Source organism: Erpetoichthys calabaricus, chromosome 1 (assembly GCF_900747795.2).
Source record: "Erpetoichthys calabaricus chromosome 1, fErpCal1.3, whole genome shotgun sequence".
In the NCBI taxonomy this organism is placed as follows: Eukaryota; Metazoa; Chordata; class Cladistia; order Polypteriformes; family Polypteridae; genus Erpetoichthys; species Erpetoichthys calabaricus.
This window is the reverse complement of record NC_041394.2, coordinates 60,474,705-60,492,388: the sequence shown is the minus strand read 5'-3', so window position 1 is coordinate 60,492,388 and position 17,684 is coordinate 60,474,705. Positions and strand designations below refer to the sequence as shown.

Below are 17,684 nucleotides of genomic sequence, written 5' to 3'. Positions count from 1 at the left end.
GCATCCTGACCAGATGCCCGAACCACCTCAACTGACTCCTCTCAATGTGGAGGAGCAGCGACTCTACTCCGAGTCTCTCCCGGATAACTGAACTCCTCACCCTATCTCTAAGGGAAAGTCCAGCCACCCTGCAGAGAAAACTCATCGATCTTGCTCTTTCGGTCACTACCCAAAACCCGTGGCCATGAATGAGGGTAGGAACGTAGATCAACTGGTAAATCGACAGCCTCGCCTTTTGGCTCAGCTCTCTCTTCACCACGACGGACCGTTGTAGAGCCTGCATTACTGCGGATGCCGCACCGATCCGTCTGTCGACCTCCCGCTCCATTCTTCCCTCACTCGTGAACAAGACCCCGAGATACTTGAACTCCTCCACTTAAGGCAGTAATGTGTTCCCAACCCGAAGAGAGCATTCCACCCTTTTCCAGCTGAGAACCATGGCCTCGGATTTAGAGGTGCTGACTCTCATTCCCGCCGCTTCACACTCGGCTGTGAACCACTTCAGTGAGAGCTGGAGGTCACTGTCCAATGAAACCAACAGAACCACATGATCCACAAATAGCAGAGACGAGATTCTGAGGTCACCGAAACATACCCCCCCCCCCGCTCCTTGGCTGTGCCTAGAAATTCTGTCTTATGAACTTATGAACAGAATCGATGACAAAGGGCAGCCCTGGCGGAGTCCAACCTAAACAGGAAACGAGTCTGACTTATTAGCGGCAATGCGGACCAAGCTCCTACTCCTCCTGTAACAGGGACTGAATGGCTCGTAACAACGAGCCTTATACCCTGTACTCTCGGAGCACACCCCAGAGGATGCTTCAAGGGACACGGTCAAATGCCTTCTCCAAATCCACAAAACACATGTGGACTGGTTGGGTGAACTCCCATGCCCCTTGTAGGATCCTGGCCAGGGTGTAGAGCTGGTCCAGTGTTCCACGGCCGGGACAGAATCCACATTGTTCCTCTTGAATCTGAGATTCAACCATCTACCAAACTCTCTTCTCCAGCCCCCCTGAATAGACCTTACAGGGGAGGCTGAGGAGTGTGATTCCCTCTATAGTTGGAGCACATCCTCCAGTCACCCTTCTTAAAAAGGGGGACCACCACCCCAGTTTGCCAATCCAGAGGCACTGCCCCCAATGTCCATGCGATGTTGCAGAGACGTGTCAACCAGGACATCCCCACAACATCCAAAGCCTTGAGGAACCCATGGTGAACCTCGTGCCCCCCCCCCCCCCCCCCCCGCAGTCCTCCAGCTCTGCCTCCTCTAAGGAAGACATGCTGGTGGGATTGAGAAGATCCTCGAAGTATTCCTTCCACTCGTCAATAACATCTGCAGTTGAAGTCAGCAGGGCCCCATCTCCACTGTACACAGTGTTGGTGGAGCACCGCTTTCCCCTCCTGAGGCGCCTGACAGATTGCCAGAACCTTCTTGGTGCTGACCGAAAGTCGTTTTCCATGGCTTCCCCAAACTCCTCCCATGCCCGTGTTTTTGCCTCAGCAACAGCCGATGCTTTCACACGCTTGGCCCGCCGGTATCGTTCCTCCCCCACACTATGCGAATCTATCTATCTACCTCTCAGCTGCCTCTGGAGTCCTACTGGTCAACCAGACCCAGTAGGACTCTTTCTTCAACTTGACGGCCTCACGAACCTTAGGTGTCCACCATTGGGTTCGTAGATTGCCGCCACGAGAGGCACTGACAACCTTGCGGCCACAGCTCCGTTCTGCTGCCTCGACAATGAAGGCTCGGAACATGGCCCATTCAGACTCAATGTCCTTTGCCTCCCTCAGAATAAGGTTGAAGTTCTGCTGGAGGTGGCAGTTAAAGATCTTTCTGACACATTCCTCCACCAAACGTTCCCAGCAGACCCTCATTATACGTTTGGGTGCCTGGTCTGTCCGGCAGCCTCTCCCACCATCTGATCCAACTTACCACCAGGTGGTGATCAGTTGACAGCTCAGCCCCTCTCTTCACCCGAGTGTCCAAGACATAAGGTTGCAGATCCGATGACACGATTACAAAGTCAATCATCGATCTGCGACCTCAGGTATCCTGGCGTCAAGTGCACTTATGGACACCCTTATGCTCGAACATGGTGTCATTATGGACAATCCATGGCCAGCACAGAAGTCCAATAACTGAACACCACTCGAGTTTAGATCAGGGAGGCCGTTCCTCCCAATCACACCTCTCCAGGTTTCACTGTCGTTGCTGACGTGAGCATTAAAGTCTCCCAGCAGGACGATAGAGTCCCCAGGACCTGCACTTCGCAGTGCTTTTTCCAGGGACTCCAAGAAGGCTGGGTACTCCGAACTGTCGTTTGGCGCATAAGCGCAAACAACAGTCAGAGTCCTTCCCCCAACTTGAAGGAGCAGGGAAGCAACCCTCTTGTGCAACGCGGAGAACTCCTATGTACAGGCCTCAAGCCAGGGGGCCATAAGCAAGCCCACCCCTGCCTGCCGCGTTTCACCCACAGAAACTCCAGAGTGGAACAAAGTCCAGCCTCTCTCAAGAGGAATGGTTCCAGAGCCCAGACCGAGCATAGAGGTGAGCCCAACTATATCTAGCCGGTACCTCTTAACCTCACGCACCAGTTCAGGCTCTGTCCCTGCCAGAGAGGTAACATTCCCTGTCCCAAGAGCCAGTTTCGGCAACCGAGGCTCGGAACGCCAGAGTTCCCGCCTTCGGCCACCGCCCATATCGCATTGCACCCGACCCCTATGAACTCTCTTGCAGGTGGTGGGCCCACAAGAGAGCGGAACCACGTTGCTCCTTTAGGCTGAGTCCGGCTGGGCCCCGTGGTTGAAGGTCATGAATGTCTTTAGTTATCTATTTATAATGTTATACTATAATAGCAATCTAACCAAGCAATATCTAGCACTTTAAAGGACTGGGTTTATGGTGCAATATATTATTTTTGAAAATCATAGTTGTTAAAATGTGTCATGCGTACCTACAGTAGATCATGCAGGAATCTGTCAATGCTGAATTTTCTGTTTAGTATTTATTGCTTTTTATTTCATTGTACTGAGTTTCAGGTGTTTAGATCCTGACCTGCAGTCTCATTTCTAAAGCTTGCGTACACACTAAAAGAAGGCCTGAAATGTTCATATGCAACTTTCCATGCAAATTCTGGGATTTATAAAAGAAAACTTGACGGGAGAATGTACATATATTTACGGCAACTCTGACCCATGCGTATAACATTTTGGAAGAACTGGGAAATGACGATACCCTTGATAAAATAGGGAAATGCAACCAAACCAGCTAAATGAAAATTTGCACGCATGATAATTCATATCACATTATTAGAATGTGCGCTGACATGACAAACATATTAAAGCTCAGGTGTAATGAATATAACACAGACCGCATTTAAGTTTCCTTTTAATAGGACTAATGGTGTGTATTTGCAATGAAGGACTTTTTTGGGTTTTTTGGTCAGTTTAGCCTACCTCTTGTCATTTCTGAGGGAACTGGCTGACATTTCAGAATTATCTTAGCAGAGGTTTACTCTACCATGCCCGCTGTACCAGAAGCCTTTACTTGACTGACAGAGTGCTATATCCAGTTTTTGTGTGGTTTTGGTGTATATTCATAAACCATGAACGTAAAGAGGCAATTTGCAGCAGTGTCCGGTAGTCCTAATGTAATCAGAGCACTTTAATGCATTCATATTGCAATAAGGGCACCAGGCAAAAATGAAGCTGCTTTTGTTAACTGTAAGCAGTGTCATTCCATTAACATACAAGTCATCGTCTGTCATGCCAAGATGAAACTGACGGTTGTCAGGACTGCTCTGACACAATGATGCATTAAAAGGCATCTCCAATTACAGAGGTCACTCGCAGATCAAAATCAGAGAGCACAGATGTGTTTTTTTCTCCTCCCGTAACATGCACACTCTACCAGTGAGTAGCGATCCACTTCGTTGTCAGACATTGGACTTTATTCTTTTATTTCAGCCATGGTGCAGACAGTGCTAGGTTATTTTCCACCATAGGGCAAGCTTATTAGTGCGCCAACCAATTGTTTGGTAGCTAACCTGTGCAGCTAGGTTTTTCCCCACCCATATGATCTGTGTCCTATGCAAATGCCTAATTCGCCTTAGTGGTGGCACCGGCCCTGGGTGCAGCTAGAGATCAGGGCATTTGCAGCAGTTTGAAATTCAATGTATTTGCATTGTTGCTGACACCAATTAAAAGTTCTTTCTTCTGTCTCGCACTACTGAATGCGTCATGTAGGCGGCTGCTCTACCAGAAATTGAAGATCTGCTGCATCATTACTACATGTATGAGGCTGATTAGCATGGTCAATATGTGGTTGTTTCAGGGTGAAACTAGGTGGGGTTTTACGGCACAGTCACAGACTCAAATTTACAAGATGATTGTGATTTATAAAATGTAAATTATGCAGAAATGTGCATATACCAGGCTTTATAAATCTAATTTTTTTGCCATATGCAGTTTCCTGTTTTTTGGCATACACATATGTTTACGCTCAAAATCAGGCAAAGTTTTATAAATGAGGCCCCTGGAGACTGACTGTGGGCAATTTTCATATTCTTTCCATGTCTTCATGGGGTTTTAACTCCTACATATAAGGGTGGGCCTGGCTCTTTGAGAGTGTGTGAGTGTACACAGTGATGGATTTGTAACCTAACCAGGTTAGTTCCTGCCTTCTGCCTAGTGCTGGATCAGTAGATGTATGCATGATTAGCTTCTATGTCTGATACTATAGTATAACCTTATTTGCACTTTCCGATGAGAGACAGCATATTAAATTGAGATTGTCTGTTCAGTCACAAAAATTTATGTATAGCGATCCATTGAGTAGTTGTGCACTGTACTGAATTAATTATTACCTGTTTTGACTGTCTTAGAATTATTGAAAATGCAAAAATTTCACGTTACTAAAGGTTTCCATAAAGTTGAAATAAACTTGAAAGTGAAATAAACTTGAATAGTGAAAATAAGTGAAATAAGATGTAGGGTCCCCTAAGCTTTGCTGTTTTTGCTCATTTTCTATTGTTTCTGCATTATAAACAGATCAGATCCCCCTTAGCCAATATCCACCCACCCAACATCATTACAATGTAATAAATGTGCACACAGTTGACTGAACAAACAAGCAAACTTGAAGACAAACTGACAGAAAACAGAGGAAATGGAAATAAAAAAGAAAAAAAAAGAGTAAAAGGGAGAATGGAGGGAAAAGTAGAATAAATTTAAGTATACATACTTCATAATCACATATGAATAATAATAGCTATAGATGTACATTGGAATTAGTATAAAGCAAACAGTGACAGTATTAATCAAAAAGAGAGGGGAATGAGAAGATAAATTAAAAAGTAATAAAGACAGAAAAAAATTATACTACACAGTATTTAGAGGGGTTATAGCTATAATCAGTTTGTGTGTAAAATCTTTTTCATTGAAAGTTATTTTAAATTATTAGCAAATGGATCCTAAATTTCTTTAAACTGCCCATTTGTCTTTTTTCCCTCCATTTCTTTATATTCTTTTTTTTAAGCAGATTTAACTATTGTGCAATGTTAAGCATCTTTTTGAATTTGAAATTTAAAAGAACAACCTTTTTGGAGGCAGTAAAGGTGATAAGAATTGTTTGGAGATTTTGAATAATAGATTTAATTCTGAGAGATCCCCAAGCACACAAAACAACAGAGATTAAGCAAAGCTATGGTTAATTGGGAAATGCGATGTGTGGATGACTGCCTGCCAAAAATGTTGTACAGGTGTGCAAATCGACGCCAAATGTTGATAGTTCTCTGCAATATTTACTGTGTGGACAGGTGTCTGTGGTTGTTATGCCCATCTTAGACATTTTCTGCTGAGTAAAATGAACTCTGTAAGGTAATTTATATTGAACAAGTTATATGTGTGCATTTCTAGGCATTGAAAACGTAAATGTGTGTCTAGACGTGAAGGCTACACACACTAATCCAGTTAATTCAGAAGTCTACTTTCTATTTTTACATTGGAGGAAATATTTTAAATCAACAGAAGATAATATTTTATATAACTTGGATAGGTTAAATAAAGTTCATAGTTTATTTATTTGCTTTGTTAATGTTGCTGCAGATATTTTGTTTTAGGCTAGTTGTAGAATTGATGGCCGATTTTAATTGAATTATCGTTTACCAATGTCATAGGTGGGCCAAATCTTTAAAATTCGAATTCTTCCATTTTGAGTCTTGAGATTCATAACACCTTTCAATAGCCAAGTGTCAAAAATAAATGCTTTTTTGTTCAGTTCAAGGTGTGTGTACTCAGTGTTAGTGAAGATGTTGTAATTGCTTACTTTCCACCAAGATGTCAGAGTTGTTGTAAAAATGGTATTTTTAAAAAACAAACATCATTTTGAGACTTAAAAAAACAAGTCTACATTTAAGGATTTATTTCTTTTAATTGTATATCTATCTTACATACAGTAAATATTATTTTAAAAGTAAGTTACTTATTTTGTATACTATTTATGAATTATTATTTTTATCTAATATTAATTTGTTTTTATTTGCATATAACTTCTTCCTTGACATATTGTAAAGCACTTTGAGCTTCAGTACATTGTCTGTATGAAACTGTGTTATAGAAATAAATGTTGTTTAAGAGGTAAGTTTGAAAGAGAGATTTCATCAGATTCAGCCTGCTCTATTTTTTATCCCAGATGTATTTAAATGATTAGGATGAAGTCATTTAGTAAAATGCAGTAACTCATTTGCAAGATAATAATTATAGAAATTAGATGCTCCTAATGCTCCTTGTAATTTATATTTTTAAGGCAACTAACTGATTCTGAGTGATTCATTTTTTCAGTAAAACCTACTAAAGAATCAAGTGACTTAAACCAGTTAGTAGGACGTTGTATGAAAACCATTTTGAAAAGTAAATTTTAGTTAGAAATATTATGTTATCAGTCACTATTCTGCCACTATGATAAATAATAAATAAAATAAATAAATTATATATATATATATATATATATATATATATATATATATATATACTGTGGTGGGCTGGCGCCCTGCCTGGGGTTTGTTTCCTGCCTTGCACTCAGTGTTGGCTGGGATTGGCTCCAGCAGACCCCCGTGACCCTGTTTAGGATATAGCGGATTGGATAATGGATGGATGGATGGATGTATATATATATACATCCATCCATCCATCCATTTTCCAACCCGCTGAATCCGAACACAGGGTCGCGGGGGTCTGCTGGAGCCAATCCCAGCCAACACAGGGCACAAGGCAGGAAACAATCCTGGGCAGGGTGCCAACCCACCGCAGGACTATATATATACAGTATATATATATATATATATATATATATATATATATATAATGTGTTTTAAAAATTAAGTCTGATTGCTAGGAGAAAACATTAAAACCTAAATATTTAAAAAAGACAATTGATAAAGTGAATGGTATTTAATGGAAAGTAACATTTCAGTCATCATCATCATAATAGGATTGTGGATTTAATCCAATTAATTGAGAAGGTAGATATTTCTGAAAAGGAACTGATAAGCTTGATGACATCCTGCAGGGATTTACTTGGGTCTTGTACATAAAATAATTTATTATTTGTATGCAAGTCTATCTTGAGCTTTGTGCTGCATTCCCCTTATATTTATATTCCTTCACACAGTATAACCAAGGCAGAAGGCTCAATATAAGGTGCAAGAAAAGTATGCGAAAGTGGACAAGCTTGGTTCCCCAGTGCCATATGAAGGAAACGCTGTGATGTCAGTACATCAGCAATAACAATAGTCATATTTGAGTTGTATAATACCCTTAATCTAAAAGTCTTTTCTGTATCAAATGACTGAATATTGGGTTATAAATAGTTGGAACATCCTAGACATATCATTTGTGGTAAATATGCATTTCATAAATCAAGCTTGATCAAGGTGATATAGAATTAGAATCACTTTGTTAGCCAAGTACATTTACAAATACAAGGAATTTGCGTTAGTGGTTAGTTAGACTGACACATTAAATATACGCACATAAAACAACTATAACATCATATGGATCGTTAGAAGTATAAGAAATGTTAATAAGATTTACTGCTTTGGGAAAAACTGCTTGTTTTTAACCTCAGTGAACTGTAATGCTTCCCAGAAAGAAGGACTTTAAAGATATGATGTCCAGGATGGGAAAAGGTCAGCAATAAGCTTGCTTGTATGGCTTTTAGAATATGGAGTTTGGGCAAGTCGCAATCAATTATCTTCTCTGCTGACCAGATGATAAGCTAAAGTCTGACCTTGCCCTCAGTAGTGATTGCTTCATTTCAAACAGATATGGAGGACATTAGGATAGACTCAGTGATGGCAGTGTAGAACTGGAATAGCTATGGCTTTGGCAATTTAAATTTCTTTAACTGTCTATAATTAACTGTCTTAGAAAATAGATTCTCTGTACAGTTTTCAACAATGGACTTAATGTTAATTTCCCATTTCAGATTTAGATAAATTATAATAAACAGGGAAATGAAGAACTACACAGTGGAGTCTATATTTTTCTAAGTATTTACACTGTTTTAACTGCACCAGGAAACTACCTTCTGCCTTCTATATGCAGACATTGTCACCTTCATGAATGAAACAAGTCATCATAGTATCATTATCAAACTTAAGGCATTTTACAAAGCGATCTGTGGAAGTGTAGTCTTTTGTGTAAATACTAAAAGGAAAATACTATAGCACACAGGCCTGTGCTGGTCCTATGCTGAAAGTTAATGCATCCAAGATGAGTTTACTCAATCTGACACATTGCCTCTAGTCAGTGAGGAGCATGATAATCCCAAATGTAGTTGGAGTCAGACGCAACCAGCCAAGAGAACTCACCCTATAAAAGTCTAGAAATGATGCTGAAATCAACAAAGGTAACTCTTAAATATGTATCTAAACAGCCCATATGTTGACATGTGTAATGGAAGGCATATTTGACTACAGCTTTCTGTATAGGCAAACTACAGAGGATCCAGCTGGGAGTCCACATACCTGGAGCTGCATTTCCTTACCTTCATCTAACAGGAATCAGGAAACAGAAAAGGTCAGAGTAAGGAGTGAGTTCCTATGTAGTGCATTTTCCTGTGGGAAAACCATAGTGTGCACAATGGTGCATTGGTGTATTTTCATGTTGACAATATGCAGCATGTTTCATTTTTTAAAAATGTACTGTGCTGCTCTGCAGTATTGTTATCATGAGCCAATATATTAAATTTGTTTTGCTGGGGTGCTTTGGATTACCTGCATTATATGGCTATTTAAAAATGTAGGTAAATGCAGTAGTGTGTGCAAATATTTAGGAGATAATATTTTGTTTTCTACCCCAAAAAGGTTTTAAAATCCCCCAATTAAAAATACTGCTTTTAAAGAGTTTGTATTCGATTTAGCATCAGTTTTGTGAAACTGAAGTCAGGAATCAGGACTTGTTGTGCCTACTGACACACGAAGCTCCCACAAGTGTTTTCTACATCAGACAGTTTGCTGCCTTTCTTCTGGCTGTTGCCCATGTCATGTCACATCCTTTCATTTCTTCCTTTATGTTTTTTCTTAGATTAGTGAAGTGTCTCTCTTGGGTAGTCTTCTCTGTGCTTCTCTCATGGTGTCCAGTGTAATGCAAAAATTAGTATCAGGTTGCATAAAAAGGATGTGGTCCAGGCATCTCCACCTTCTCTACATGATAACTACATTTGCTGACTGAAGCAGGTCTTTGTTTTTGATGGTATTTCGCCAGAAAATTCCTTTACAATTCAATACAATGCAACTTATTTTTGTATAGCATTCCTCACTCAGTGCAGGTGCAGAGCATTGTGAACAATTCTCAGATAAAATACAAGTACAGATTACTATAATTACTAAATATAGAACTGGTACACATATAAATGCAGATTTGTTAAAACACAAAGAACAAGATAGGAACTGATAAAATATAAGTCGAAACCAACAAATATGGCCAATAATTAATTGATGAACTATGGTCAGTTGACAACGGTGGAGATTAAAATCATACAAGAGAAAGTCAAAAAGAAAGTCACAGTCCTGGAGACATTAGTCAGCTGGCTGCCTACACACTTCTGAGTTTTCTATAGTGGAGTCTGTGCTCTCCATCCAATCTGATGAGAGAATCTTATGATTCCAATGCTCCTTTATCCAAGGAGTGCAGCCTAGCTTAAGAGAGCACATCCAGACACCAAGAAGAGAAACAGAATAGGGGAGTGTTAGTAATGGTTTAAAAATATTATACTTATTTCTGTACAACTGACTAAGAAATAGAAATGCAGTGTGCACAGCTAATCAGCAGCTCTAGTCAGGATACTCTACACTAAATTAGTGAGTCTTCAGCCAGGATTTTAAAGCTGAGACTGAAGGAGCATCTCTTAATAAGCAGGCATATCATTCAACAGCTTCGGGGCTCTGTACCTAAAAGCTCGACCTCCCACTGTTATTTTATTAATCTTTGGGATCTTAAATAGGCCGGAATCTTGAGATGTCAATGTGTGTTCTGGTTTGTAAGTAATGATATGTTTAGATAAGTAAGCAGGGCCTTGGCCATTTAAGTCTTTATAAGTTTAAAAGAGAAGATTGAAATCAGCCCTATGCTTAATTGGGAGCCAGTGTGAGGACTTGAGAACTGGAGTTATGTGTTTGTATTTTCTGGTTTGTGTAACAATTCTTGCAATAATTCGCTTGATACATCTGAGACATTTTATCTGGAAAATGCCTAGTTTTCAGCAGATGCTCTTTTTCATCTTCCAGCATGGTGAGCCATATAACATGACACTGAGAACATTTAACTTAAATATTTTGATGTTAGTGTTAAAGTATAGGCTTTTGTTTTTCAATACGGGTCACAGTGTTGTAAAACTGTGTGCAAAGTAAAACTTAGCTGTTCCACTCATCACCAGAAGATGCTCTCGGTTTATAGTTTGCAATGGTCTGCAAGCCTTTCCCTTCACTACTCATTAGTTTATCTGAATATTCTTATCTTTGTAACCTTGCTTGCTTCCTCTACTTTACTCTGTGCTTATAATTTTGACATCTATATTAATAAAAAATTATTAATTGTATTGTAGCCTAATTGCAATAATAGAGAGATGATTGCTGTGTTTATATGCAGTGGTATTTCTAAGTTATATTTTATATCCTCTTTCATTCTGATAAACAATTCTCAAAAAGATGCTAAAAATATAGGACTGAAGACTAAGTGCTTTATGAAATTCAAATGTTGGTAGTTGTGTGTCAAGCGCATCTGCTTCTTCTTTGGTCAGTTTTGGACAATTTATGCTGCTGAAAAATGAAAGAGTGCCTGCTGGGTTTGGTTCTAAACCTGACATGTATAATTTGCTATAACATACTTGAAGTGTATCATTTTTGTCTTGCGGTGTTGAATTATGATTTCCTGCTGGTCTTTTATTACATATAAATTATTTTTCCTTATTCTCTTTTAACTGATTATTCAGATATATCTTTTCTCTGTTATTGTGTTCATAATTATTACATTGCAATCTCTGAATTAAAAGTTCTGGTTTATAGTGATAATTAAATCTTTCAGCTCCTGGTGAGTTTATTCAGTTTGGTTGATGATAAAAGCATTGTTTAATACTTTAGTATTCTGTTCCAATAAGTTATTAATGTTATGTTTTTCATGCCATATTGTTTGCTATGAGGCATTGCCATGTTGTGGTTCTTACGTCTTTGGTTAACGTGGTTAGCATCTGGGAGCATGTGGGTGTGCATTGTCTTTTTGTGACAGTATATAAAGTCACCACAGAATATTCAAGATTGAATTAAATTTACTTTAGTGTGCAGTGTATTTTAAATGTTGGGTATAAAAACTCATCTTAATTTTTTTAAATTATCACTTTTGGTTTCTGATTCAGGTTTTGACAAAAGATAGGACTGACTGGTTACAAAATTTTTGCTCAGTTTCTAAGTACACTTTATCTCCCAATTCCTATTTAAATAAATCTTTGTGCTTTTTCACTTTTTATTTGACTATAATAGACAAGTGAGAAAACAATCATTGTGAGAATATTGTTGATGACAAGCCAGAGTGAAAGTTCCTTATGTTAGCAGAAGTGGTTGATCTGTTCACTTTTGTGATGACAGCAGTGCTAAACATGTTTCCTACTATAGTACTTAAATATGCCAACTCAGTTATTAATGAAATAGGAGGGATTCTCATTGTTCAGGTCATAATTTTTAACAGAGGTAATATTTTAATTGGTTATAAAGATATTTATTATACTGCCCTTCAGGATCAGCATAGTAATTTTATGAATTAGTAGTACTCTTTTATGTACCAGAATGAAAATACCCCACTTTGGAATTACAAGTTCAATTAAATCCATGATTAAACTGTGTTGTGTTTAATTTATGATGTTCAGATTTTGCTAAATGTGATGTATGGTATCGCAGGCTGAAGCTTGTTCTGGGGGAGGCATATTTCTGTTTTTCTGTGTAGAATATTTCTTAGTCAGGATGTCAGAGAGCTGCAGCATATCTATGTCTATAAGTCAGGAATAAGCCCTTGACAGCTGGCCAGTTTAATTGTACTTTTATTAATAATTTTATTGGTACCGTCATGTTATAAAATTGATATGTAACTAAATATCCATTTCAATTTCATTTTTTTCTAAACTCATAGAACCTGTGAACTGATTAAACATTTACTTGTTTGTGTTTTGTTAGTTTCAACCATTGAAAAAATAAAAAGCATAGCTTCAATGTGTAACAAACAGAATTTTCCAAATCTAGGTTATTAGAATATTGTGTGTCATTGCAATTTGTAGACATCAATAATGAAAATGTCAGTAGAGTTGATGAAAATTGACCACATACATATCAAATCTTCCTTGGAATGAGTAATTTTCATATGAAAATTCTAGGCTCGCGTCCTTTGCATATAAAACAACCTAAGGTACGTGAGACATGAGCAAAAGTAATTTCACCTAAATCACTTTAGTTTTTAAGTCAAGTCTCAAGATGGACTTTTTGTAGCATAGATATAATAGCTGATGTGTATCCACAAGTAAATGTATATTTGATGATATGTGTGCATTAAGTGACAGGTGTGTCCGTTAGAGCCAGTCCAGATGTGACGAGTGTTATCAGAACACTGTGTATATAGTACAGTAAATGTAACAGTCAGTACAGTAAATAAAACAATGCTTATAATCACTTTGACATACAACTTAATGGTGATGAACAGCAAAAGACTAAATCCAGCTGGCTTAAATATCAGGATTCTCTGATCACTGCTTCATTAAGTCATTTCTTGGTTACTGTTATGTTTGGTTGCAATTTTTCCCATATTTCTCAGAGTTAGTTTAGACTGACTTTCCTACTCTTGACTTACTATGATTTAGTCATGTGTTTGAGTTGACTTGAGTTAGAGGTTAATTGCAGATACCTGCAGTTTTTTTTACCATGTAGCATACCAGTTATTAATGCATATTCAAATATGAAATCCAAACATCCAAAACTATATACAGATAATGGGTGACACAACAATACATATTAAGGAGGTGAGATTCCTTCTGTGCGGTTTCAATTTTTAGTAGTGAACCTGACCATGTCACGTAACCTCCCTGCTCTCTAACTGGAAATACAAAATGTAAATATTGGGTTGTTTTCTTAACCTGCTTTTTCAAGGAGTCATACCATGTCTTTGCACTAATGGATGCAAAGAACCAAACAGATACTGTAGCAGTCCACCTCAGGACCAACTCACATACACTAACTCAGGGCTAATTTAGACTAACAACCTAACTTACTCTTCTTTTGTATGTGGGAGAAACTGGACTACCTGCAGAAATCTAGTGCTGATATGGGTAGAATGTGTAGACCCCAAACAAACAGGACCTCAAAAATTAAACATGGGTGTGTGGAGCCAGGAGGTAGCAACAAGACTAATGCCATCTTACCACCTCATATAGGTAATTAATTCTTGTTTTAGTAATAGTGAAACATCATGAGATGTTCACTTTAGAAAGATACTATGTTAAATATTTTTTATGTAACACTTAGATTTTAGATTTGTAGAATGCAAGTTCTGTTTGCTGGTCGTCTTTGTCTCTTTAAACCTCTCCCCGGATATTTGTTTATTTGAGAGCAATTCTGTGGTCTTTAGGATAGATTCTAATGTAACAATATCAAATTCATTGTGAATATGGATCTGCGAAGGTCTGATACCATGTTCAGGAGTGGTTTCCAGTCCTATGCCACTTCTTGGGATTGGCTGAGGCCCCTAAATTGGATCTGACATGTTCAAACATAGATGGATTTTTGGATGAATAATTGACATAAATAATAATAATAATTCATTACATTTATATAGCGCTTTTCTCAGTACTCAAAGCGCTATCTACACAGGGAGGAACCGGGAAGCGAACCCACAATCTTCCACAGTCTCCTTACTGCAAAGCAGCAGCACTACCACTGCACTAAATGGGTAGGAATGTCTCTGTTGAAGACTTCTAGAATAATTTTGGACTTTTATGTTATTCTACCTGAATACAGTTGCAGAATAAATAGCAGTCTAGCACAGATTTTAAGGTTTATTATACATACTGCATTGTGGAGAAGGAGACACTGCGCTATGGTTCCTGCTTAGCTAGAGAATGAATGAGTTGGAGGGTGGCTTTGGGAGTCAGAGACATGCAAACCTGAGCGGTGCACTTCAGGGAAGAGGAGGATTGAATATCTGTCTATACTAGGGTGCTCTGCCCCCTGCTCATTTTGCTCGCCAACCCCCCTGCCTGTGCTATACACCAGCAAATTTGCATCTCTGGCACTCACGTATGTGGATTTGACTTTCACCAAACAACAAAACTGTTAATTCTCATGGATACGTCTCTTCATTGGGAAGAAACACTACTTTTCCCTGATGGCAACATGAATTAGACGACCTACAAGTCTCCTACTTAAAGTTTAAAGCCAAACATCACCTATGTCTATATTTTCGATCTCTTTTCGCTTTTACCTTTTCGACAATATTGCACTGAATTTTGATTCCGTGTTTGGAATTACATTGAGACAACGCAACGTATAACTGCCCTTGAGTGAATATCTTTTCTTCCTCTCTACACAAACTGTGTCTGACAATAGCATTCACAAAAATGAGAAATGATTGAACCGTGTGCGTGGTTGTAAATGTTTTAGATGTGGGCAGGACTTTTCCAAATCTCTTTGCATTAAGTCTTGTCTCGCAGGGCTTGAAATTTTCTCTCGTGGGATTTCACTTTCACCAAACAACAAATCTTTTAATTCTCATGGATACGCCTCTTCATTGGGAAAGAAACACTACTTTTCCCTGATGGCAACACGAATTAGACAATCTACAAGTCTTCAACTTAAAGTTTAAATCCAAAGAATATATTCAATCTCTTTTCGCTGTTCCATTATTTCACGAGTAATAATTTCCGTTTGTTTGCGCTAATGCGATCTTTACTATCATTTTTTTGAGACTTTCGAATTTTCGTACTTCCATTATCTCTAATCTGCTCTGCATTTGTATTACGCCAACATTTTTGAATTCTTTACAACATTCTACTTTGTCATCTACTCTTTGTCTTTTATTTCCAGCCCCAGGCGTGGTTAAATCTCTTGGCGCAAAGTCTGGTCTCACAGGATATCAAAGTGTCTCTCTGAGAAAGTCATGTCTCATATCCCTTTCCAAGATTTTTTTATTGTAATAGAGAGTTGTCTTTCAGTAGCTGTGCTGCTCTTTTTTCATATATAACTTTACTGTTATCAACAAGGGAAACTGGTTTTAATGAATGAAAAATTACTATTTATTTGTTTTTCTCTTTTGCACAGGCTCTCTTCTTTCAGATATGGATATGTTCCTCTTCTTGGTTGTCCTCATTAGCCTTCTTCCTATGGGAGCCTCCCTCTACAACACAACAGTCGGTAGGTTGTTTGTATGTCTGTCTTTATATATACAGAAAGTATCAGGCTGCTTGTCTGTTCTTTATAAAAAGACACGGTTCAATATCTTTGCCTCTGAATTGATTTCTTGAGAACCTCTTTGCTCCTCTGAGTTTCAAATGACTTGCTGTCTTTGTTTTTCTTTAGCAGTTCAATACAATTTTAAAACACTTTCTGCCTCAAAAACATTATGATTAGATAAGCAATTGCAAGTTAAGCGCACAAAAACAAATACGCACATTGTGTGCATGTCAATTTCGTCTGAGTAGCCTGTACATGGTGCAGTAACTGAACAGATCATCACACAGAGGTCTGTTTCATAAATGAATCTTACTAAACCCAAAAATAAAAAATGCAAAATCTGGGAAGAGCCAGACAGCTAAATAAATCGTGTGAATGCTTTTGCTGCAGAGTTTCACATAATGCAAGCACACTCTGTAGGGATCATGTTACTTAAATACTCAAGGTTCTCAAATGGCCATCTTTACTTAAAACTGGAGTCACTTTTTGCAGTTCACAATGCAAGATTACAGGCATCGATGGCAGCATGATCACACTATACACAACAATTATACGTATTGTGGTCATCTGAGGGAATGACAGATCAAAATATAAGATAAATGTTGAGACTCCAACACAATTGTACCTGTTGACTTCTAATAATCAACAAAAACAGTACACAATGGTGCAGTAACAAACAAAGGATTCACCAATGGCATTATAAACAACAGAACCCATGCCTCTCAAAGGCTTCTTTAGGTAATAATGGGATCAAGGTATGAAAGAGCTCTATCTCTTCACTCTCCCAGTCAGACTCCACCTCCTTGTGGGTGGCTGTGCTTTTATGGCCTAGGAACCGGAAAAGACAACGTCACATGTCCTCACTGGGTGGTTTCTCGTCACTGTGGAGGCAAATGAAGAGAATAGTAGTGTTCCCTCTCGGGCAGTGGTGAAACTACATACCTGGGAGAAACACGGAGGGTGACCCTCTGATGTGCATGTGTAACAACATACATTCAAGTGAAAAGTGAAAAAATATATATTCTTATCTTCTGTTATACATGTGGCAAGCCTCCATGCAAACTGTACATCAGCATCACAGATCCTTATAACAGGCAACTGAATTTCTGCTCTTAATGTTAGGAGTAAGGTTTTACAAGCACAACTGTCACACCAATATATCAAGAAGGGGCGTACACACAAACAGACATTGGATTCTCTAGAAAGAATTATATATAGCAAATGCAAGTTGACCATAAAAAGTTAATTAACAGCTAAGCTCAATAATAAGCCTGAACGATTTATATTGACGGCTAAAATAATACTTGTCTGCAAATAAAAAATATTTTTGGTCCCATCAAAAATTTTAGATGTTCTTTATAGATTTCACGGTGCTGAATCCACACCTGGCAACAGAATTGCTCCATCACATCCAATTTTTGAGAGATGAAGGGTTAAAATGAAGAAAAACAACACTATTTTAGAGAAAAAATGTAATATATTTTTAAAATGAATTATTTAGAGTAATGTTCCAGGTTGGCTTCAGGTTCCTTGGCAGCTTAAACCTGGATCTGTTGATAATGTAACCAAGGATGAGACGGGCAAATGAGGACACACACAGTCAAGCATAGGTGAAAGAACTGCTAGTTTTTTTATTCCCATCAAACAAGGTTTCAATTCTTCAAAGTGCAGAGTGTAGTGCTGTCAATAAATACT

General features: G+C 38.4%; 1 protein-coding gene across 3 annotated transcripts in view; it reads left to right on the top strand.

Moving 5' to 3' along the window:
- The window catches only part of gabbr1b (gamma-aminobutyric acid (GABA) B receptor, 1b), a 721,337-nt gene that overhangs the window by 291,071 nt on the left and 412,582 nt on the right, over positions 1-17,684 (top strand). For all 3 annotated transcript variants that reach the window (XM_051933715.1, XM_051933714.1, XM_028800495.2), the window contains one exon: positions 15,858-15,950. In XM_051933715.1, coding sequence (XP_051789675.1) covers positions 15,875-15,950 — 76 coding nt within the window. In that variant the 5' untranslated portion in view covers positions 15,858-15,874. The remainder of the gene's footprint in view (positions 1-15,857; positions 15,951-17,684) is intronic.